This window comes from Symsagittifera roscoffensis, chromosome 3 (assembly GCF_963678635.1).
Source record: "Symsagittifera roscoffensis chromosome 3, txSymRosc1.1, whole genome shotgun sequence".
NCBI classification, from domain to species: domain Eukaryota; kingdom Metazoa; phylum Xenacoelomorpha; order Acoela; family Convolutidae; genus Symsagittifera; species Symsagittifera roscoffensis.
In genome coordinates, this window is record NC_087064.1 from 4347207 (window position 1) to 4370736 (window position 23530).

At 33.5% G+C, this 23530-nt stretch overlaps 1 protein-coding gene across 1 annotated transcript in view; it reads left to right on the plus strand.

Moving 5' to 3' along the window:
- Positions 1-22898, plus strand: part of LOC134842251 (uncharacterized) — a 37557-nt gene extending 14659 nt beyond the window's left edge. Inside the window, exons 6-11 of the mRNA XM_063858511.1 lie at positions 3658-3837; positions 4125-4239; positions 11621-11756; positions 13919-14049; positions 16722-16914; positions 22272-22898. Coding sequence (XP_063714581.1) covers positions 3658-3837; positions 4125-4239; positions 11621-11756; positions 13919-14049; positions 16722-16914; positions 22272-22462 — 946 coding nt within the window. The 3' untranslated portion in view covers positions 22463-22898. The remainder of the gene's footprint in view (positions 1-3657; positions 3838-4124; positions 4240-11620; positions 11757-13918; positions 14050-16721; positions 16915-22271) is intronic.
- The last annotated feature ends 632 nt before the right edge of the window (positions 22899-23530 follow it).

Consider the following 23530-nt stretch of genomic DNA (forward strand, 5'->3'; position numbering starts at 1 on the left):
AGTTAAATCAGTTGATACTACTGCTGACATGCTCAATTTCGTGAAAATCCAAATAAAACTACCTTATCTAGGTAGTGAGTAGGTGGAGTGCTTTTTGGGATTTGATTGTATTTTCTAATAAATTTCTTGAAAAACGGTTGATTTTTTTCGGACTAGTGGTTTTCGGCCCAGTTTCCATTAGTTTATTTTCCATTTTTTAATAGAATTTTTTGTATTTGGTACTAGTATTCATCTCGACGAAACATCATATAATGGTAAAACAAGGGTTGATCTCTGGGTTGTTAACTATGCGGACGGTGTTCGAAAAAATCGATATTTGAGGACCATGGAACTAAATGTCAATGTTGATACTGACTCTTTTGTGTCTACAAATACCAAATCGCTTTCTGATTTCAAGCTCGTGTCATCGCAGAATATATTTGATGCAACTATTGATGCTCTCAAATTTTTCGACATTCCACTTCACAAAATGCTATACGCAATGACAGATAACTGTAGTACGATGATTGGTAAGCGGAGTTGTTGTGCCCATGGTATTCTCGCCTGTGAACAAAAAACTTTTCTGTTCAAATTTTCCTATAGCTCAGTCGGCTCTGTATTCGCTTGAAAAGCATGTAGAACAGTCCATCATTGTATCATGGAACAAACAAACTGCTTTGCAGCTACAAGTTTTGCTCACAAGGTTTCAACCTTTCCTTGTCAGCCATCTGACTAAGAATTGTCATATTGTTTTCATGCAACTTTCGGAGATTGAATCTCCTACCAAAATTGCCCTATTGGCTAATTTTTATCGGCCTAGTGAGTGTGGATGTCCTAGAAGAGTTTGCTGCTGCTAAGCTGTGTATGAATGGAAACTTATCCTTGCGAGAGTGCTTCGAGAAATCACTGTTGCCATAGTGGAAGTCTTTGGGATCTTTATGTGAGTTTGTGTTGCTAGTTTGCCCGCATAACATGAACACTGAATCAGGGTTCTGGCGCATGAAGTTCGCTGAGAGTCAACACCAGAACTGTTTTTTTTTGCCAGAAACATACGACAGTGTGCGTATCATTCAGGAAGTCTTTAGCCGCGACGATTTCGAAAAGGCGTTCAATTTTCCAGCTGAGTTATGTGACACAGTTCGCCAAACAGCTGAATATAAGAAATCCACGGAGTCGAAAGTAGAAGAAAATTCACGGAAAAGAGGGCATGCTGAAGATTTTCGAGAGGAACTGCATGTTTTCAAGCGAATGACTCCTTTAGCTCTCAAGAACCAGCTGAACGAAGCTGATTCTAGCATTGACGAGGCTAAAAAAGCTCTTGAAAAGAAGAAGGAACTGCTCCATAACCAACGAACTGTTTCTGTGGTCACATTGGATCAACAGTCTGCAGTTGTTATTGACTCAATATTTGTCAAGAAATAAATAGTTTAATTGACCATGTTTTTCTGAAAGTTAGAAAATGCTCTTTTAGGTTCATATAAAGTTCGTTTTTCAAGATTTGGTCCCAGGTTCATATTTCGTTTTATAAAAGTTGGCAGGCCTGACTCATGCTCATCTGTATGCCTGCATAATCTTCTTATCTCTTTTTACTTCATCATTTTTTCTACAGCCTTCGAAAAATTCTTTGGAGGAATTGTTTGATCCAAATTTTTTCAATTTTTTTTTCTCTTTTTTTCAAACAACTATCACAAATATGAGATTTTGGGTTCATTAGGTAGAAGGTTTTCTTTGTCGAAGTTTTTTCTGCAACTGCGGCTACGCCAAATTTTTTTGTAGACGTTAAGTTATGGCCCATGGAATAGTCAAAATTTTGCTTTTTGATTTTTTGAACTTGTCTTCTCTTGAAAATTGCCGTCCCAAGTCTGAAGTTTTAAGTTCAATCGGATCAATGGGTTGTGGGAAACTGCCCTGAATAATCTACTATGCCTATTTTTTAAACACAAAATTTATGGCCCTCGAAAAAGTTAATACATGTTTTATGTATCGTTTTTTGAAATTATTTGACTTTGCTCGAAAACTACCCGTCCATACCTTGAGTTCTTGCGTTCAATCGAAACAACAGGTTGTCTGAATTTCTTCTCCATGACCCATTTTTCCAAAAAATAGTTTGAACGAAAGATATGGCACTCTAACTTTTTAATACCTGCTTTCTGTACCGTTTTTTTTAAAAACTTTTTGACTTCTTTCGAAAACTACCAAGCTAGTTCATAGGTTACTTCTGTTGAGAAACCCGCTTTAACCCCATTCTGGAAATATTCTCTGCTTAAGCGGCCTGTTCCGTCTTTTGCAGAAAAATGTTATGGATTCTGAAAAGTCAAATCTTTGAACGTTATACCTTTTTTTTAGAAATTGTTTGACTTTTCATAAACTACCCTTTGAAACCTGAGATGAAGGGTTCAATGGAAAGAAACGCTTGCCTTGTGGTTTACCTAGTTTTTTTCCATTCTTAATTTCTTTTTATCTTCTTATTTTTTATGTTCGTGGTGTATCGCAAGGGGGGCGAAGCTCCGCTTTGCCCCTGTGCCCAACCTTCTGCTGGCAATTTTGTTTATACTGCTGTCTAAATATTCTACAATTGTACCGTTGCTCTCATTTGATCCGGGCTCTAGCTAGAAGCTTGGTAATGCTAAATCATGCGGATTAGAATCCCTCACCGATTCGACCCCTTCGCCAAACAAAGGGTCGCCCTTTGGTTCTGTTTTATGATATCCATTGTCGGCCAACCAATTTTGAAGTTTTTCTGAAAACGCCTTTTGAAAAAGAGTGTGCGCTAAAAAACGCAACGCTATCAAAAACAACTTTTCAAAGTGTTCAAAAACGAACGTCATTTTTGAACTGGTCCTTCTAAAGTTTGCTTTGGCCCAGTGAGTTTTGTCGAAATAAAGGTCATTATTGTGTCCTGGGGCTGCTCGGAAAATATATTTGGTCGACCTTAAAAAATTGAATTTTTTTGAAAATGTCCGCTCGTGTATGAAAAAACGTGTTACCGTTTCAATGGAGACTTCTTATTTGATAATAAAATGATGGCTTTGACCACTCCAATTTCTGGGCAGTTGAATTTTTCTTAAATTTTATAACTATCCCCTTTGCAAAAAGGGGGGATTCATTACTGGGTACTAAATTTGCGTATGCTTAACCGTTGAGTTTTTTTTTATAAGGGTGGTACACCTAAAGATCGTGTACACCTAAACCTTTTTGCTTTGCGGGTCAAAATATCGATGTCAGAAGCTTGATACCAGGCAACTTAATCGAGCTTACGCAACGAACGGTGCGATGGTTTAAGTACTGAATTGGTGTGAGATCAATTTCCTAAGACGCCAAAATATTTTGTTTAATTCATTTTGTTGAGAGAGCGCTTTTTCCTTTCGTATTATTAATTAAGGTATTGACAATTATTGATTAAAAACGGTTAGCTGGATATCAATTAGCTCATTACTAAAGTATAATTAAGAGCAAAAAGTTTTTGACAGACAAAATTAATTAAAAAGAGCAAATGACCTTTTTCAGACAGTTTTTGCATGCAAAAACTAATTTTTCAGGCAGAAAGTATATCTCAATTTTACCTAAAAAATTAAATTTGAATGCAAAAAGTGCTCACAATTAGCCGATTGATTTCGTTTTAATTATTTCTGTCTGTCCGAACTTTTTGCAACTCTCTATTTTTTTTGTGTGCAATAGGCTGCTAATAATGAAGATAATGCAGTCAATGGGCCAGTATGGGTGGACTCTCTACTCGGCCACGAATGTGGACGCGGCCACAGACGTTCTGTTCTTCTGCCGGAAGAAGAACTTGTACATATCGCCTGCCTTCACCCAGTCTATATTTGCTATCAGTCTCAACAGAAATGACAGACTCAGGTCAGCATGTGTCATTTTCGTAACTATTACATAATTGTTACATAAGAATTATACAATTACTCAGGAACTTCTGCTGTTTTATATGGTAGCTGGCTTATACGTTTGTTGGTTTATATACTGCCGTCAAAATCAGTCATGCCTTGACGCTTTGTTTTGAAGTCAAAATATCGAGGTCAAACAAACAACCAAAATTCACGCCTGTTTGGTTGAAAGTAGTGTGATTTTTGAAGAGAGTCGAAAGTAGTGTGAATTACTGAAAAGAGTCGAAATTGGTTAGTGTTTTACAGGTTGATGAATGCTGATGGAGCCGTCCAAGATATTATCCAAGGTGTGATCAGGAGCTTCTGGCCCGAAATTCAAAATGAAGGAGACCACTACGGAAGTTACGAGTTCAAGTTAAAAGTAGTTATTCTTATTGCTCATATTTACACAAGCCAAGCGTAGTGTATTAGTACGAACCTTCTTTTTTCTAAGCTAAATCGCAAATAAAAGTGATCATTAAGAGTGTTCACTAATTTCGTGACATTTTTGCTCTTATCACTATACTATCTGTAGCATTGGAAATTTCTTAGCATCTGTTCTCTGCTTTATTTTTGGCTATTGTTTGTGATTAAGTAAGCTTCCGTGGCTGCATGCTTAGTGTGTGAGACTCTTTTTATCTAGATCGCCGTAGGTCGGATATCGAATCCGAGACTTAGCCGAAGTTTTACTAATTCAAGGCTTAATTTTTACTTTTTTTCATTGTACTTAATAGAGCTGCTTTTTGTCCTTTTCTCGCTAGTGTTACGCCTCTGTGTTACGCTAGTGAATCGTAGTTTGATACTGCAAGGCTACTTTTTTCAACCCAAATTGCAAATATTTGTTCTTCTTTTGTTTGATGGCACTTTTGCAGCATGCACCATCTGTGCTTTGATGTTCGATTAGTAAAAAGTTAACTCACTTGATACATTTTTAATTCCTGTGTGCCAAAGTAAATGGAGATTTGCATTTACTTATTGCTTGCTTTTCAATAAACCGAGCTGGCTAAAAGCCTTTTGTGCAAAAGCCCGTTTCTTGCTATCTGTGATGTCATTTAAAAAATAAAAATTTTCAGCTTATCAGTTATTTCTTATGTAAACTTATAAGAAGCGTAGTTTGATAGTCCACAATCAACTTAAATTTGGTCCCGCAGTATGTTGCAATAAAAAGTAATAGTAAGTGAATCCTTGATTGAACCTGTCGATTTTGAGCTTTTGGTGCAGTTTTTTCACAGGTTTGCTGCATAATCCCACGGGCTAAGCGTTGACTGAGTCTACAAAAAGTTAAAGTTGAAATAGATACGCTCGAAACAGCTCTAAAAACTGTCTGCAAGCTCTGAAATGAGAAATTGTTCAAGTCAGTTTTTAGTTCTAACCCTCCTTAAAACTAAGATAAATTGAGCGATAAAACGACAGAGCTTGAGTGTTGCTCGGCTCATTGGCCATTGCTGATCAAGAGCTGTTCGATGTCATAAGTGATCATACAGCTTATGATTTCCTGTGAGCTCAATAATCGCAGAGGGCTGCTCGACAAGACATTGAAGCAGCGAAGATGTTGATAGCAGTATCAAGTCAGCATATCAACTTTACTGGAACCAGTTGGATTTAACTTTCGAAACTTACAGCTTCAGACAGTCGTAGATAAATCTTATGAGATGTAGTATATGTAGGAGATGTCACTACATGGCTGAGCTTTATTGATCAGTTAAGGTCAGCTAACCATCACAAACTTCACAAATCAGAACTGTTAATCTTGAAGACAATAGAAAGCAACTACAAAGTGGCATTGCACATGCTGGAGAAAATATACAAAAACAATCCATTCATCCTTTGCAAGGTTTTGTCAAGGACAGAAAATGTCTCGCTTCTACGTCAACTACATCCACTTTTTAACTGCGTTTCACAATCAGAAAACGGCTGGAAAAAATCTTGTAGCTATGTCAACTACATTCTCTCTTTTATGAGAGTTCCCAATCAATCAAGGCGCTCGGAAGGTCAAGAGAGAACAAAATGCGGCCTTTAATTTTTCATCAGAAGCTCAATCCCGAGTCGTGGAAAGCATATGAAATTGCTTCAGTTGAGACAGAAACTGTGAACTTTCTTCAACTCATGGCTCTTCTAGATCTCCCAAACATGAACGTCAGCAGCAGAATTGAAGACCCAAGAACTAATAAGAATTACTATATTTTTACGGCAAAGATGAGCCGTATCATGTCAAAAGCGAAATCTGCCTCGGCAGTGAGAATTTCAGATCAATGGTACTATCAGAATGGAAGATTTATGTGATCAGCACTAAGACGCGCTTCATTTGGTTAGATAAAAGTGGTTCAGAAAGTTCAAACTTACAACTCTTTGTGAAACCTTGGGCACTCAACAGTGTTTGCAGCAGCGACACTGCTTGGTTTTATATGAATTGCAATGAACAAATGACAGCAAACTTAAAATTTTTAATGAGGCCAATTTAACTATATGAAGCCGCTCGTTCTCAATAGCGCTCATTTGAAGGTGAGCATCTTGTATACCGAGAAATGGCTTGTGACCAACTCTACCGAAGCTCGAGATGAAAAGTTGAGTTAATCGAATGGAAGTCTTCGTAACTATATCGGTATGAGTATAGTATGGTGTAGTCGCTCAAATTCGTTTCTATTTATGTTAATGAACGAAACTCCGTGTCCATGTTTGATTAGGTTGTAGAAATCTCACTCTTTTTTTTTTACCGTAATCGTCTAGTTCTATGGAACGTAGTAAACATGGAACCTAGCTGCCGAAAAGAATTGATGTTTGAAGGCGGTGGTTTCTTCTTATGAGGTTACCATCTAACAGTCTAGAATCAAAAGTCCGTTTTTGTTACTTTGCGCTTCTAGTTACGCAAAGTCGTCTATTTTTCGGAAAGATTTTCGAGTAACATTCTGCTGTATCGCGCAATCCAGACCTACGCAAACTCGTGTTGTTTATAAAATTTTTCCAAAGTTGTAGTCCATCCGAATACTTGGACCACCCGAATACTAGGACCAACCGAATACTTAGCTTTTCTTTCGAAAAATACGGGAAGTCACTTTATTAATCGGCTGAATATAAGGTGGGGACATACTATTGACTGACTTTGTTTTTTGGACAGCTTAAGTGTTGCAAATGTCAAACAATAAATCACATAATGAAGCAAAAATTGAATGAAGCAACAATTCAACAGATCAGCGCCCCCCTGAAGAAATAATCGTTCAAGGACTTCTACAATTCATTAGTTGCGAATTACCCCTGCTGTGAACTTGAGTGCATCCGATATTTCGATAAAACGATCGACCATTAAATCTGACAATGGCTACGGATAAATTGTCAATCTACAAATCACATTGAAACTACAATGAAAACAACTTTAAATGATCAATCGGCCTTAATTCTTCAACTCCCAAAGCTTTCCGGCAAATCATTTCTAAAGAGAAGCTACGACAGAAAAGTTTAGTCAAAAACCAATGTAGTAAATACTTCCGAAAGATGGTTGACACTGTTGACATCGAAGAGGTACCTGTATCGAATCAGTTCCTGTCAGATCGGAAATTTCCGATCTGACAGGAACTGATTCGATACAGGTACCTCTTCGATGTCAACAGTGTCAACCATCTTTCGGAAGTATTTACTACATTGGTTTTTGACTAAACTGTTCTGTCGTAGCTTCTCTTTAGAAATGATTTGCCGGAAAGCTTTGGGAGTTGAAGAATTAAGGCCGATTGATCATTTAAAGTTGTTTTCATTGTAGTTTCAATGTGATTTGTAGATTGACAATTTATCCGTAGCCATTGTCAGATTTAATGGTCGATAGTTTTATCGAAATATCGGATGCACTCAAGTTCACAGCAGGGGTAATTCGCAACTAATGAATTGTAGAAGTCCTTGAACGAGTATTTGTTCAAAGGGGCGCTGATCTGTTGAATTGTTGCTTCATTCAATTTTTGCTTCATTATGTTATTGAACAATTCTTCGTTCAATGGAGTGCTCATCTGTTGAAGACAGCTCTGCGCTTAAATGTAGTAGAATCTGCATGATGAACTATTAATACTTCATCATGCAGATTCTACTACATTTAAGCGCAGAGCTGTCTTCAACAGATCAGCACTCCATTGAACGAAGAATCGTTCAATAACATCTGCTAGTGTGTGCCAAGCAACAGATTGACCTTTTGTTCATCCAAAAGGCTTAATCATTATTCTTTTCTACCAAGTAGCCTTATCTGGTGACATCAAGATGTCCAGGCAAAAGACTGACAGGAATTATTATCTTCATTTATAGAGAAAGGTAAAAACGGATTGACTCCTCCCATCAACGAGTCTTATCAGACGCAGCCAAGAAAACAAAAGATGAACTAGCGAAGCCACGTAGTTGAGTTTTACTCTGTGAACGATTACATTGGATGCACAGACACTGAGAAAAGCGCCATCGAGTTACCCCAGAGTACTACGGATACCTAAACCAAAGCTTGCTTAAAATTTCGAAATGGGCAAGTATCAACAAGGTTAGATTGCTGCTATACTCGATAAGCTGCCTGAGCAGTGTTGCTCCTAGCAGAAAATGGTAATGGTTGACTACTATTGGTCTAAATTGGCATCCAGTTTCCAACTGCTTCCGGCACAAGTGCCGGAAAGAGCACAAAAGCGAAGGTCAGGCCCGAGATCAGAAGAAAGCAGGAGCCTACCAAACACCTAACCAGTATAATGGGAGCCACAAGGATGTCTGTTAAGTTGCCAGGAATTTTCCAAGAATCGTTTCAGTTGAGAGAAATAGTTCTTGAAGTATTAAATCAAAGCTTAAGAAAAGATAAAGAAGAACAATAAAAACTGTGCAGCCACTTTCAGCATGTTTGCCCGATGAAACAACATCTGAATTAAAGTCAGTAAATTCAAAGTTTCGAGATATTTTGAATTTAAAATGTCGTTAAATTTGAGAAAGAATTTTTTTTTCGAGAATCTTGTTATCCACAATTTCACATCTGAGCGAGTTGAAAAAATGAAGATTAAACAAAAGCGCTATAAAGAAAGATGAACACATGAAAGTACATAAAACAAAGGAAAACAACAAACGTATCTGATGCATTTAGACAGCACGCAATCACCTGCCAGATAATCGCCACCAATTTGGGACGGGTTTTTCAACTTTTGTAGCAAAGTAGCCGACGATTCTTTTGGACGGAGAAGAAAAAAATGGACGGAGATGTAGAAGGGGATTATTAAGATGGGTTATCTATATCGAATCAATTACAAATTGGCCAGAGATAGGAGACAGGTTTCAGCAACTGGATATTGAAGTCTTCTGTGATGCCATATGGCAAAAACAACATCCGATTTGTTTATCTCGGTTCCGTTCGCCTAATACGACTAGCGCCAGGAAAGACAAGTTGCCTTTCGAGACTGAAGCTTTGTTCAATGGTTCTGGGTTGTCATTTTTTGCAGATGGGTCTTGAAATCGATCAAAGTTCCGAAAACGTTTGCTAATGTCAAAGTTTGGAGTGATTCAAAAAATAGCTTTTGCTTGGATCAGATCAGCTCGAACACGTACTCTGCCTTTGCGGACAACGGAATTGCAAAATTTCAATAAATTTTGCAACCAGCCGACAATTTGAAACTTTTTCTGACTCAGTAGTCTCAGCTGAACTACAAAATTTGCCATTTTTTGGGCAATACCTTGTTTGTCGGCAAATCAAGTCTTTATTCTTTCTCAATTTATAATTCTTAAAGCGAAAGAAGGAAAAAAGAGCTGACGCGACTATTGAACCATACAATCCTCAATCCACCACTCAATTTGACAGTGGGGAGTAAAACGTGCAAGCATTAGAAAGAACCAAGACGACGTCAGATACATGAATGAGTGGAATGTTATTCGGTTTCGATCAATGGGGATCATTTGGTAAATTTCTGCTCATCGAAGCTTTATATGCAAAGTTTGCTCTTTATTTTTTGAAGCATAACATTGGTGATCGGAAGTATCTTCGAAAGTTAATAATCATTCTTCTTCTACAAGACGTGCAACAGTGGCACTTTGATGAAGAAATGTAAGTTCTACGGGACTCCAAACCTTCTTCAGAATTACTCATTTACAGACACTGATGGCTTGATGAAAGTCGGTGGACGACTCTAAGCAGCTAGCTGTCTAAAATGAGAAGCGGATTCAACCTTCATTGTTGATTAAATGACACCGTTGCGGACCCAATAAGCTTCTTTGCATCAAACTGAATCTATATGACATGCGTTCGATTCCACTACTGAGCCAGAGTGAGCTGAAGCTGATGATAACACTGATGACTTGGACCACTGAAACCCAAAGAAGCCCGCCAACTATTTCACTGCAAAATAGTTTTCGTTTGTCTTACTAGCAAAGCAACTAGTTTGGATATCATGTTTTCGACTCTTGTAAACGTTTGAATGAAGTCCAAAGTTTCCTCGATTGAAAGGGTCGCTCAACGCAGATCTTTTGAGCTAATAGAAAGAATATCATTTGACCATTAAATAAGCTGATTCAAGAAAAACTGTTTCTAGTAAAACTCAAGATATACAACCTTCTTGACTATGTTCGAGACTTATGCATCACCTCACAAGACTGTTATACCTACAAAGTCTCTAAGCTTTGGAAGTCTTTGGAAAGCTGCTATTGATTCAATGGAACTACTGTACTACAAAACAATAGGCCACCGAGGGTAACTTGAACTCAATTACATCACTTTTCCAGATAGCTTTTATCAGATCAAGACCAATAAAATCAATTTTGCATAACGGTATAGGTACTGTGCTGCTCACTCCATCGATGCAGCTGAATGGTTTTCTGTCAACTCAATAGCCTACTATTGCTTGTCCTGCCATTAACGTGCTAAATGAAGATGGAAAGTTCTTCCAGAAAACGATGTGAATACTTGCATAATTCTTGATAGAATGGACCGTTGGATATCTTAGTTACGAAACGAGGACTGTGCCAAAAAATAAAAAAAACTACATTTTCCGCTGACTAAGCCGCTGACTATGCAAAATGACTGAACCGATGAAGTAGATAAACAGAAACAATAAACCAAGTTCATTTACGCTACTCCTTTTTCCTCCTTCGCCTTCAAAAGCGTTCTTCCTATATTTCTTGTTCCGGTGTTTCCGATTTTTCCATTTGTTGGCCGCAGGGTTTGGGGCTGCTTTTGCCAATTCCAGTCATTGGATGACAACACGACACTCCCGGCTTATCAACTTCCCTCAAAACAATTTTCTTAACTTCAATCTTCTCTGCAATCAGCCCTTCAATGTTGCCACGCGCGTCTTCACACTGTTTTTCTTCCGATGAACCTAACTATTTGAAACAAAAATTTGTTGATCAAAGGTTAACAGGGGCGCGAATGTTAGAGCAACAAAGTGTATTTTTAATAATTAGATAAATTTGTCAACATATAATTTTAGTGTTAGCGCATGTTAATTTTCGATAATTCATGCAATTCATTTTCCAGTTGCAAATTTAGCCGCGAAATTTCATGTATTATTCTATCTTCGTTTGGAACAATCGCTTTCAGCTGTAACGAAACATTCAGGAAGAGCTAATTCCCAAAAATTTTCTATAATTTGCCTAAATTTCGGTGTCTCAAAAAATTATCCCGATTTTTTTTATTCATTGAGCTATTTATTGGCATCAAATTTAGTAGCTTAAGTAGCGATGTGAGAAGACTGTGTTCATTTTCCTTTTCTATAGTTAATTCGATAAATTGTAATTGCCTTTCACATGAATTCAAATCTGGTTTTTGATGCAAGGGTACGCCGTGGTGGGCTAGAGGAGAGAGTGCAATGCCCTCTGTTACCCTCCTCTGCCAGTTGTTCACTGCTCTGAGACGGTCTGGATGGAAGGCCATAATGAACCTGGACATTAGCAGATCTCAAAATGATAAAGGTTTGATGACGTCATATACGAGCCTTTCTTCTTTGTTTCTGATTAGTGTTTCAGATCCAATTTTTTATAGAATTTTTGAGCTGAAGTGTTGACAACTTAGCTTCAAATAGATCTTTGATAGAAGTTATCAGAGGTTGTGAAATTTTAAAAAGCCCGCTTTCTTTTTTGGAATATTTATTAAACAAGTTTTAGACTAAAAAGTTTATTAGCGTTTAAAAGATGAAAGTTTATTAGCGTTTCATGCATACCTTAATGATTTGTGAACCTCGTGAAACAAAAATGGGAATAACGAGAACTTAAATTATGCTGAACCGTTTGGAAAGGAGTTAAAAGCTTTTTCTCCATTTGTAATATGGAACTGGAATCTTGTAGGGATAAAAATCTTGTAGATTTGATAATTTTATCAATTTTTTTGTTCTTTAAAAAATTTTATTAACAAATTCTGACATTCTTTTAAGCGTATATTGCTAGTTTTGTCGTTAAAGTTTGAGTACACGTTTTCCTTATCCTTTGAGCTCTTGGTTGACTTCCAGTTTCGCCAGCTGAAAAGAAAATTAATATGATACACTAAAATTAGAAGTAAGACGATAGTGTAAAATGTGTTGCCTAAACAGTGTCAAATACTCATCATTGTATCAAATAAGTTCGTTAAGATATTCTACTTTAATTTGATAAGTTTACTTTTACGTAGTCAACGCTTCAAAACGGGTAGACTGTTTCCAATAAATTTTCCCGTGGTGCTAAGTAAATAACACGACTTGACATTGAGACGACAACGACATTAAGACGAAAAATGCGCGTTAATGCATTTGAAATGAGCTGTTCGAGTTGTCGTCTTAACAGCTGTCGTCATATTTGCCCTATATGCTTCTCCTCTGTTTGTTTTTTGTTGAAGCAGGGAAATATTCTAAATGTTCCGACTGCCTCCTAAGGTCAATGGAGCAGTAATAACATGGAAAAATTAAATGAAATAAAACAAAATGAAAAAAATTTTTTTTTGAAATTTGAAATTTTTTTAAATGAAAATCATCCCTCTACACGCCATATAAAGTACAAAAGGATTGATCTCGCTCCTTGTAACAAATCAATTATGGCAAATAAGATATTTTCGACCAAATTGGAACGATTTCTAACACGGATTAACTCTCCGCTTACGCGTTAATAGCGCGAAATATATCGCGCGTTAATTGTCCCAAAATGCCAAACTTTAAACCCCCGTAACTTTACGAAAAATGATCACAGGTGAACTATCTTTTCAAATTTGAGCTCAAGACAACAGTACCTTTCAAATGATATTAAAAAATTCCGTCAAAAATGGCTACTTAAAAAGTCGAAATTTGTCTGAAGAAAAAAACCCACCTCGAGCACAAATATTCCGTTACTTTCGCTTCGAAAGTCGGAACAATAATGTGGTTCCTGCGAATCGCAGAGGAGCTATCAGAAGACCATAACAGGCCTGTCGAAGTATAGACTATTTCTATTATCTCCTCACATTCCAGACTGTGTTATTAGGAGTAATGAACGTAGTGATTACTCTTATATAGGTCTTGCTGATTTTTTTCTCAGGAAAAAGAAAGTCTTAATTAAAATTTGTTCACGCTCTATTTTAATTTCTCGCGGTTTGACTTGTGATTTCTTTTTAAGTTCAGTGCATTTCTATTGTTTAAAGGAAGGCAAACTCCACTATCGAGTAGCAAAATTGTAAAGGTCACTAAAAACGTGATCGAATTCTAATTTCAAAATTGGAAATTAATTAGCAGATTTCCCAGCGAAATAAAAGTTCTACCTATTGATCCAGTTTTCTCAAATTGGGGTATTTTTAACCAAAAAGTGCTCATCATAACTTGTTCTAGAAATTCAAAGAGCTGTATGGCCATCTATATTTTACTTCGAAATTCAAAAGTTGACACAAGTCGTTTTTTTTCAGTTTCTTTGCGTTCATTACTCTTTTCTAACTGTCAGTTGGCTATATTTTTGTTGAGCAAATATATTTTTTTGCGAATCAAGGTAGTTGTTTTGCTTCTAAAAATTTCACGTGGTACCACTATTGCAGCCGAACTTGGTTAGACTGTGGTATAGCTGAAGCTAGAGGTCAACGCGATCTGACTATTTCAAAGTGAACGCCTTACCACTATGCTAAGTGCCTCTCAAATTGTGCCTAGGTGTGTTCTTTTTCGTGAGAATGCCGCCCAAAGATGTGAACTATTGTGCACTGAGTGTGAAGGGTTCTAGTAATATTTATGGAGTTCATCTGACCCCTGAGATTACTTCTCATCTGCAGCAAATTATACAGGTCAGTGGGCAGAATTATACAGGTCATTGATAGAACTGATAAACACTTTAAATTTGCCTCTTTCTCCCGTCCCCGCCCAAAACCTCTCAATCCATACTTTGGTGTATCACTTTAATAGCGTACTCAGTGCTTTAACAAAGTTCAACATGAGCCAAAGTTTGTTTCTAATAGCATAATTAGTCCATATGGCTGTTTTTAATAACATTCGGGCATTGCGAACAAAACTTATTCAAGTAAACATTATGGTATGAGGGAGGGTGAGGGAGAGGGGGAGAAAAAAGAGCCTTATACTTGGAAGTTTTGCAGCTAAGAGTCAAGTCATCGATCATATGATTTATTAGCTGTTTCACTACTATTTGCGGCACAATGCCGAAAATTTTAAGAAGTTGTTAACCTCTCCAAATATTTCATGATCAAGAAGCTGGTAAGCTCCCAGATTTACCCAACGATGACAACCGGATAAGCTAATCATCGGTGAAAATGGAAGGATGTTATCGTTTTCTTTATCGCTTTAAATGTCGAGTCATATTAAGTGTCATTCAGTAAAGTGAAGACACTTACTTAAGGTCGTTTAGTTTTCCCCATTGTTAACAATCAATTTTTTTTGCAGTTTGACCATAAATTTATTTTGAAATTGATTCAAATTCGTTGGCTAAAATGAAAAAAACTAGGCTCTCGACTACCAAAAGTTCAAATAATGTAGAAAAAACATGGATGATTTCCAGTTTAAAAATTGGGTTTTAGTTTTCAGAACTACCAGTGCAATAGAAAAAACCTCTTGATACAACTTTCTTTAATTGTGTTAGTTTTATGGAAAAAATACCGGTCTTGAAAAGTTCTTTAAATTCAAAGGCCTTTAACTTTTTATCTTCAAAAGGGACGTTGAAAAATTAAGTATTCTTCTTTTCTTGAGTTCATTGACACTTTTCCAACTGTTTGGTGGCTATGTTGTTGTAATGGATAGTGGTTTTTATCGAAATTGCATCAAATCAACATTTGATTTAGACAAACTATATTTAAAAAAAATTTTAGAGGGTCCGTTATATGTATCTAGCTCCTTCGTCAATGAGAACATCGTTCGAAATCCTTTTTGCTACTTCTTGAATATCATGTTTACTTTTATCTTTTTTGTTGTATTTGAAGTGGTGCGAAGCTTATTTCCGCCTGTGTTTTTTATTTTATGAAGATATCTTCAATCAAATGAAATTCTATATATGGGACTAGGAACGTTGAGTTTATCTGCTGAAACCAGGCTTTGAAGATTTTTTTAATTATTTAGTGTGAATGAACGAAAAATTTTTTTTCGCAATATTAACTGAATAAGAGGACCCTTAAAATAAGAGGACCCTTTTTTTTAAAATAACTTAAAAAGCTTGTTTTTTAAGAATCATAAAAGTAGTGATACTCTTTTATAGTTCACGATGATATTTTTTCGTTTTTTTTTCAGGAGAATTCTTAAAATTTATTCGGGCCCAAAATTATTTTTCGTGTTCTGACTTTCGATTTGTTTTTAAGTTCAGTTCATTTCCTTTGTTGAAAGGAATGCAAACTCCACTGGCGAACAGAAAAAGTGTATTGGTCACAAAAAACATGATCGACTTCTAGTTTCGAAAGTGGATTTTAGTTATTAGAGTTCCCAGTGGAAAAAAAAGAAAATGCTAGTGATCCAATTTTTTCGATTTGAATTTATTTTGTCAAAATACTTTCAAGCATGGTTCCTTTTGAAAATCTAAAGAGGTTAAAGGCCTTCCATTTTCTTCTTTGATATTCGAAAGTTGAAGTTTTTTTTTCAAAAAACGGTCATTTTTATTTCTGTTTCATGACTCTTTTCCAACTCTTTGTTGGCTATGTATCTAGCTCCTTCTTCAATGAGAACATCGTTCGAAATCCTTTTTGCTACTTCTTGACTGTCATGCTTACTTTTATCTTTTTTTGTTGTATTTGAAGTGGTGCGAAGCTTATTTCCGCCTGTGTTTTTTATTTTATGAAGATATCTTCAGTCAATTGATATTCCATTTATGGGACCAGGAATGTTGAGTTTATCTGCTAAAACCAGGCTTAAAAACGACTCAATTTGGAAAAAATCAAAACATAAATCAAAAAATGTGTTAGAAATTCCTGTGCTACTCGCATTAAACTGAAATTTTTGTGAATATTTGCTATTGTTTGTCCGATCAATTTTTTCTCAATTTTTGAATTTAAATGATGTTTTCTGCTGTTCTGCTCCGCCACATGTGAAATGTATTTTAACTTAGTATTTAGGTTTCAGATATAATTGCTGCTCTTTGTGATTTTAATTATTGGTGATTTTTAAACCAGCAAATCTAAAAACCAGTAGCCATAGGCACCTAATTTATATTACAATTACGCAGAAATTTTGTGATAGGTACGAAAATTAAGTAAATGTTCTTAGTAATTTCCGTAAATTTTGGCTGGTTTGTAAGCTCTGATCGCTTTCACTTCGTTCACACTTCGCATGGTTTATTCCGGGTGCTAGGTAAATAAAATGGCTGGCCATTAAGACGACAGGACATTACGGCGACAAATTAGCATTATTAGATGCAAAATGAGTATTTCGAATTTAATCGGTTTAAATTTCTCAGAAATACAACGTGGGGAAGAATTTTTTTGCCGGACAGGACACCTTAATTCACACTGTCTAATTTATCCAGGGTTTCTTCGACTTCTCGCGGCAGCCAGAGCAAGTTTACGGGGGCCAGGCGACCAAGTGGAGTCTGCAGTGTATTCCCTGGGCCTCCGTGGGGAAGTCGCCTCAGAAGTTCAACTCGCAGCTGATGATTGCGGGACTCATAAACGGCATGATTGGGTTCAACTACCACTTATGCAGTTCAGCTGACATCTCCAGTAAGATAATAAGCATAACTTTGTTTCTGATAATGAAAATAATTTTGTTTCTGAAAGATTAAAAAATATAACTTTGTTTCTGATAATAAAAATAACTTAGGTTCTGAAAGATTGAAAAGATAAACTTGTTTCTGATAATAAAAATAACTTTGTTTCTGAAAGAGTAAAAGAATAACTTTGTTTCTGATAATAAAAATAACTTAGGTTCTGAAAGATCGAAAAGGTAACTTTGTTTCTGATAATAAAAACTTTGTTTCTGAAAGATTAAAAGAATAACTTTGTTTCTGATAATAAAAATAAAGATTGAAAAGATAAACTTGTTTCTGATAATAAAATTATCTTAGGTTCTGAAAGATTGAAAAGATAAACTTGTTTCTGATAATAAAAATAACTTTGTTTCTGAAAGAGTAAAAGAATAACTTTGTTTCTGATAATAAAAATAACTTAGGTTCTGAAAGATCGAAAAGGTAACTTTGTTTCTGATAATAAAAACTTTGTTTCTGAAAGATTAAAAGAATAACTTTGTTTCTGATAATAAAAATAACTTTGTTTCTGAAAGATTAAAAAATTAACTTTGTTTATGATAATAAAAATAACTTTGTTTCTGAAAGATTAAAAGAATAACTTTGTTTCTGATAATTAAAATAACTTAGGTTCTGAAAGATTGAAAAGATAAACTTGTTTCTGATAATAAAAATAACTTAGGTTCTGAAAGATTGAAAAGATAAACTTGTTTCTGATAATAAAAATAACTTTGTTTCTGAAAGATTAAAAGAATAACTTTGTTTCTGATAATAAAAATAACTTAGGTTCTGAAAGATTGAAAAGATAACTTTGTTTCTGATAATAAAAATAACTTTGTTTCTGAAAGATTAAAAGAATAACTTTGTTTCTGATAATAAAAATAACTTTGTTTCTGAAAGATTAAAAGAATAACTTTGTTTCTGATTTAAAAAAAACTTTGTTTCTGGAAAATTAAAAAAATAACTTTGTTTCTGAAAGATTAAAAACTTAAATTTGTTTCTGATAATAAAAATAACTTTATTTCTGAAAGATTAAAAATATAACTTTGTTTCTGATAATTAAAATAACTTAGGTTCTGAAAGATCGAAAAGGTAACTTTGTTTCTGATAATAAAAACTTTGTTTCTGAAAGATTAAAAGAATAACTTTGTTTCTGATAATAAAAATAACTTTGTTTCTGAAAGATTAAAAAATTAACTTTGTTTATGATAATAAAAATAACTTTGTTTCTGAAAGATTAAAAGAATAACTTTGTTTCTGATAATTAAAATAACTTAGGTTCTGAAAGATTGAAAAGATAAACTTGTTTCTGATAATAAAAATAACTTAGGTTCTGAAAGATTGAAAAGATAAACTTGTTTCTGATAATAAAAATAACTTTGTTTCTGAAAGATTAAAAGAATAACTTTGTTTCTGATAATAAAAATAACTTAGGTTCTGAAAGATTGAAAAGATAACTTTGTTTCTGATAATAAAAATAACTTTGTTTCTGAAAGATTAAAAGAATAACTTTGTTTCTGATAATAAAAATAACTTTGTTTCTGAAAGATTAAAAGAATAACTTTGTTTCTGATTTAAAAAAAACTTTGTTTCTGGAAAATTAAAAAAATAACTTTGTTTCTGAAAGATTAAAAACTTAAATTTGTTTCTGATAATAAAAATAACTTTATTTCTGAAAGATTAAAAATATAACTTTGTTTCTGATAATTAAAATAACTTAGGCTCTGAAAGATTGAAAAGATAAACTTGTTTTTGATAATAAAAATAACTTAGGTTCTGAAAGATTGAAAAGATAAACTTGTTTCTGATAATAAAAATAACTTTGTTTCTGAAAGATTAAAAGAATAACTTTGTTTCTGATAATAAAAATAACTTAGGTTCTGAAAGATTGAAAAGATAACTTTGTTTCTGATAATAAAAATAACTTAGGTTCTGAAAGATTTAAAAAAAACTTTGTTTCTGGAAAATTAAAAAAATAACTTTGTTTCTGAAAGATTAAAAATATAACTTTGTTTCTGATAATTAAAATAACTTAGGTTCTGAAAGATTGAAAAGATAAACTTGTTTCTGATAATAAAAATAACTTAGGTTCTGAAAGATTGAAAAGATAAACTTGTTTCTGATAATAAAAATAACTTTGTTTCTGAAAGATTAAAAGAATAACTTTGTTTCTGATAATAAAAATAACTTAGGTTCTGAAAGATTGAAAAGATAACTTTGTTTCTGATAATAAAAATAACTTTGTTTCTGAAAGATTAAAAGAATAACTTTGTTTCTGATAATAAAAATAACTTTGTTTCTGAAAGATTAAAAGAATAACTTTGTTTCTGATTTAAAAAAAACTTTGTTTCTGGAAAATTAAAAAAATAACTTTGTTTCTGAAAGATTAAAAACTTAAATTTGTTTCTGATAATAAAAATAACTTTATTTCTGAAAGATTAAAAATATAACTTTGTTTCTGATAATTAAAATAACTTAGGCTCTGAAAGATTGAAAAGATAAACTTGTTTTTGATAATAAAAATAACTTAGGTTCTGAAAGATTGAAAAGATAAACTTGTTTCTGATAATAAAAATAACTTTGTTTCTGAAAGATTAAAAGAATAACTTTGTTTCTGATAATAAAAATAACTTAGGTTCTGAAAGATTGAAAAGATAACTTTGTTTCTGATAACAAAAATAACTTTGTTTCTGATAATAAAAATAACTTTGCTTCTGAAAGATTAAATAATTAATTTTGTTTCTGATAATAAAAATAACTTTGTTTCTGAAAGAGTAAAAGAATAACTTTGTTTCTGATAATAAAAATAACTTAGGTTCTGAAAGATCGAAAAGGTAACTTTGTTTCTGATAATAAAAACTTTGTTTCTGAAAGATTAAAAGAATAACTTTGTTTCTGATAATAAAAATAACTTTGTTTCTGAAAGATTAAAAAATTAACTTTGTTTATGATAATAAAAATAACTTTGTTTCTGAAAGATTAAAAGAATAACTTTGTTTCTGATTTAAAAAAAACTTTGTTTCTGGAAAATTAAAAAAATAACTTTGTTTCTGAAAGATTAAAAACTTAAATTTGTTTCTGATAATAAAAATAACTTTATTTCTGAAAGATTAAAAATATAACTTTGTTTCTGATAATTAAAATAACTTAGGTTCTGAAAGATTGAAAAGATAAACTTGTTTCTGATAATAAAAATAACTTAGGTTCTGAAAGATTGAAAAGATAAACTTGTTCTGATAATAAAAATAACTTTGTTTCTGAAAGATTAAAAGAATAACTTTGTTTCTGATAATAAAAATAACTTAGGTTCTGAAAGATTGAAAAGATAACTTTGTTTCTGATAATAAAAATAACTTTGTTTCTGAAAGATTAAAAGAATAACTTTGTTTCTGATAATAAAAATAACTTTGTTTCTGAAAGATTAAAAGAATAACTTTGTTTCTGATTTTAAAAAAAACTTTGTTTCTGGAAAATTAAAAAAATAACTTTGTTTCTGAAAGATTAAAAACTTAAATTTGTTTCTGATAATAAAAATAACTTTATTTCTGAAAGATTAAAAATATAACTTTGTTTCTGATAATTAAAATAACTTAGGTTCTGAAAGATTGAAAAGATAAACTTGTTTCTGATAATAAAAATAACTTAGGTTCTGAAAGATTGAAAAGATAAACTTGTTTCTGATAATAAAAATAACTTTGTTTCTGAAAGATTAAAAGAATAACTTTGTTTCTGATAATAAAAATAACTTAGGTTCTGAAAGATTGAAAAGATAACTTTGTTTCTGATAATAAAAATAACTTTGTTTCTGAAAGATTAAAAGAATAACTTTGTTTCTGATAATAAAAATAATTTTCTTTCTGAAAGATTAAAAGATTAACTTTGTTTCTGATAATAAAAATAACTTTGTTTCTGAAAGATTAAAAGAATAACTTTGTTTCTGGAAAATTAAAAAAATAACTTTGTTTCTGAAAGATTAAAAACTTAAATTTGTTTCTGATAATAAAAATAACTTTGTTTCTGAAAGATTAAGAAATATAACTTTGTTTCTGATAATAAAAATAACTTAGGTTCTGAAAGATTGAATAGATAACTTTGTTTCTGATAACAAAAATAACTTTGTTTCTGATAATAAAAATAACTTTGCTTCTGAAAGATTAAATAATTAATTTTGTTTCTGATAATAAAAATAACTTTGTTTCTGAAAGATTAAAAATATCACTTTGTTTCTGATCATAAAAATAACTTAGGTTCTGAAAGATTGAAAAGACAACTTTGTTTCTGATAATAAAAATAACTTAGGTTCTGAAAGATTGAAAAGATAACTTTGTTTCTGATAATAAAACTAACTTTGTTACTGAAAGATTCAAAGAATAACTTTGTTTCTGGTAATAAAGAAAACTTTGTTTCTGAAAAATTATAACTTTGTTTCTGAAAGATTAAAAAAATAACTTTGTTTCTGATAATAAAAATATTTTTGAATCGCAGAGGAGCTGTAACAGGCCTTTGAGCCTGACTAAAGACATTAAATTTTGTTTTATTCTGAACTATTTAATTGCCGGGACCACGCAACACCAATCAACTGTTCTTTTGACCCCGCCTCATACAAAATTTAGCATTAAATTACTATAATATCATGTAGGTTTTAATCTTAAAGGCTAGTGTGACAATTTTATGCTCGATTTTTGGTATGATTTTCCTCAGAGCTGATCAGAAATGCGGGACTCTGATAATTTTGACTATGTACTATCCTGCTAGCATACCGATTGATTTTTCTTATGGTTTGAATTCAATTTTTGTGAGTTTCTTAAGATTTGAAGTTATCATGAAGAGTAATGAACGTAGTGAGTACTCTTATATAAGTCTTGCTAATTTTTTTTTTCAGTAAAAAGTCTTAAAATTTGTTCACGCTCAATTTCGATTTTTCGCGGTTTGACTTGTGATTTCTTTTTAAGTTCAGTGCATTTCAGTTGTTAAAAGGAAGGCAAACTCCACTATCGAACAGAAAAGTGTAAAGGTCACGAAAAATGTGATCGACTTCTGATTTCGAAAATGGATTAATTATCAGATTTCCCAGTGAAATGAAAGGTTTGCCTATTGATCCAGTTTTCTCAAATTGGGTTAATTTTAACAAAAAAATGTTCATCATAAATTGTTCTACAAATTCAAAGAGCTTTAAGGCCATCTAATTTTTCTTCGAGATTCAGAAGTTGTTTGAAAAAAAAAACAATTTGGTTTTATTTTTAGTTCATTACTCTTTTCCAACTGTCAGTTGGCTATATTTACTAATTTTTATTGTGAGATTTTGAGTTACTTCTGGTTGTTTGTGTTGTACAGGCATCTACGTGCATAGAGACAAGGCGCCCGACTACAAACCAGATGGTGATACTATGTTCTTCGGATTCGACGACCCCCCCTTCAACGTCGGTCTATTCACAGACATACCTGCCTACACTCCCCCACCCGACTTCTACAGTTCTTCGGCGCCTCCCCCTCCCCCAAGTTACGACATCCTATTCTCCTCCTGATTGGAATCGGTCAAGTAGCAGATGCCGGGTCAGAATAATTCTTCTCGAGCTCAGGAGAACATATTTTCTATCTTAAACTATTTTCTATCTTTCTATCTTGTGCACAAATAATTGTCAAAGAGTGATTTTGGATCTTGTGAACTACTCTGCGCCATGTTCCATAGATAAGAGTTTCCAATTCTCAAAAGGCGTGTTTTAATGATTACGCTTATGAAAGTTTTGCTTATGCATGTCTCAGGTCTTCCCCACCTTATTACCTTATGGGGGTTATATTCCAATATTGGCATGTTTCAATATTGGCATATTCCAATATTGGCCATTATATTAACATGTTTCTCGGTCTATTTTCTCGAATTCAGAATAAATTGTATTTTTAAACAGGGTGATATTCAAAGTTGCCAGGCTATTTTCATTTGAAATGGAGCGTGCTGTTTTATGGGGGGTGGGGGTGGGTGGGGTATCTTGCGAGTTGCCTACGTGCCGCATAGCATGCGCAATTAAACTAGTAACTCCGTTTGAGTTTCTGTTGTAAATGTGACAAAAAACAAACTCGCAAGCTAGTAGGTCGGTCCCTGTTTCATGGAAACACACAAAATGCGTTCAAATAATATGAGACGAGAATTTTTTCATATAGAGGTGTGTACAGGTTTTGTGGTAGCGGTGCACTGAGCAGAATGGTTCATGAGCAGAACGAACTAATTAAGCAAAGCTAAAATTAGCAGGGTACTTTTTACCTCGATTTTAAGTGAGCGTTTGCTGTGGATACTATTACTATGAAATAGTTAATATCAAATCCCACACAATGACCGTTTGGTTGCTAGGACAACCTAAACAGAACAAGGTCTAAAGTTTATTCTTCTTATAGATGCATCTTATTATAGCTCAAGGGTAAAAGCATTTCAAAAAAATTGAGCAAATGCAAAATATTTGCGCTTCTTGGGTTATATTGACTATTTAACTGATTAGCTTATTAATTATTAAAGCGAATATTTTTCTGCTTAACCATTCTGCTTTTTGCTCTGCCTCCACTTCTTGCTTGCCCTCAACTCGAACGAAAACATGACTGCT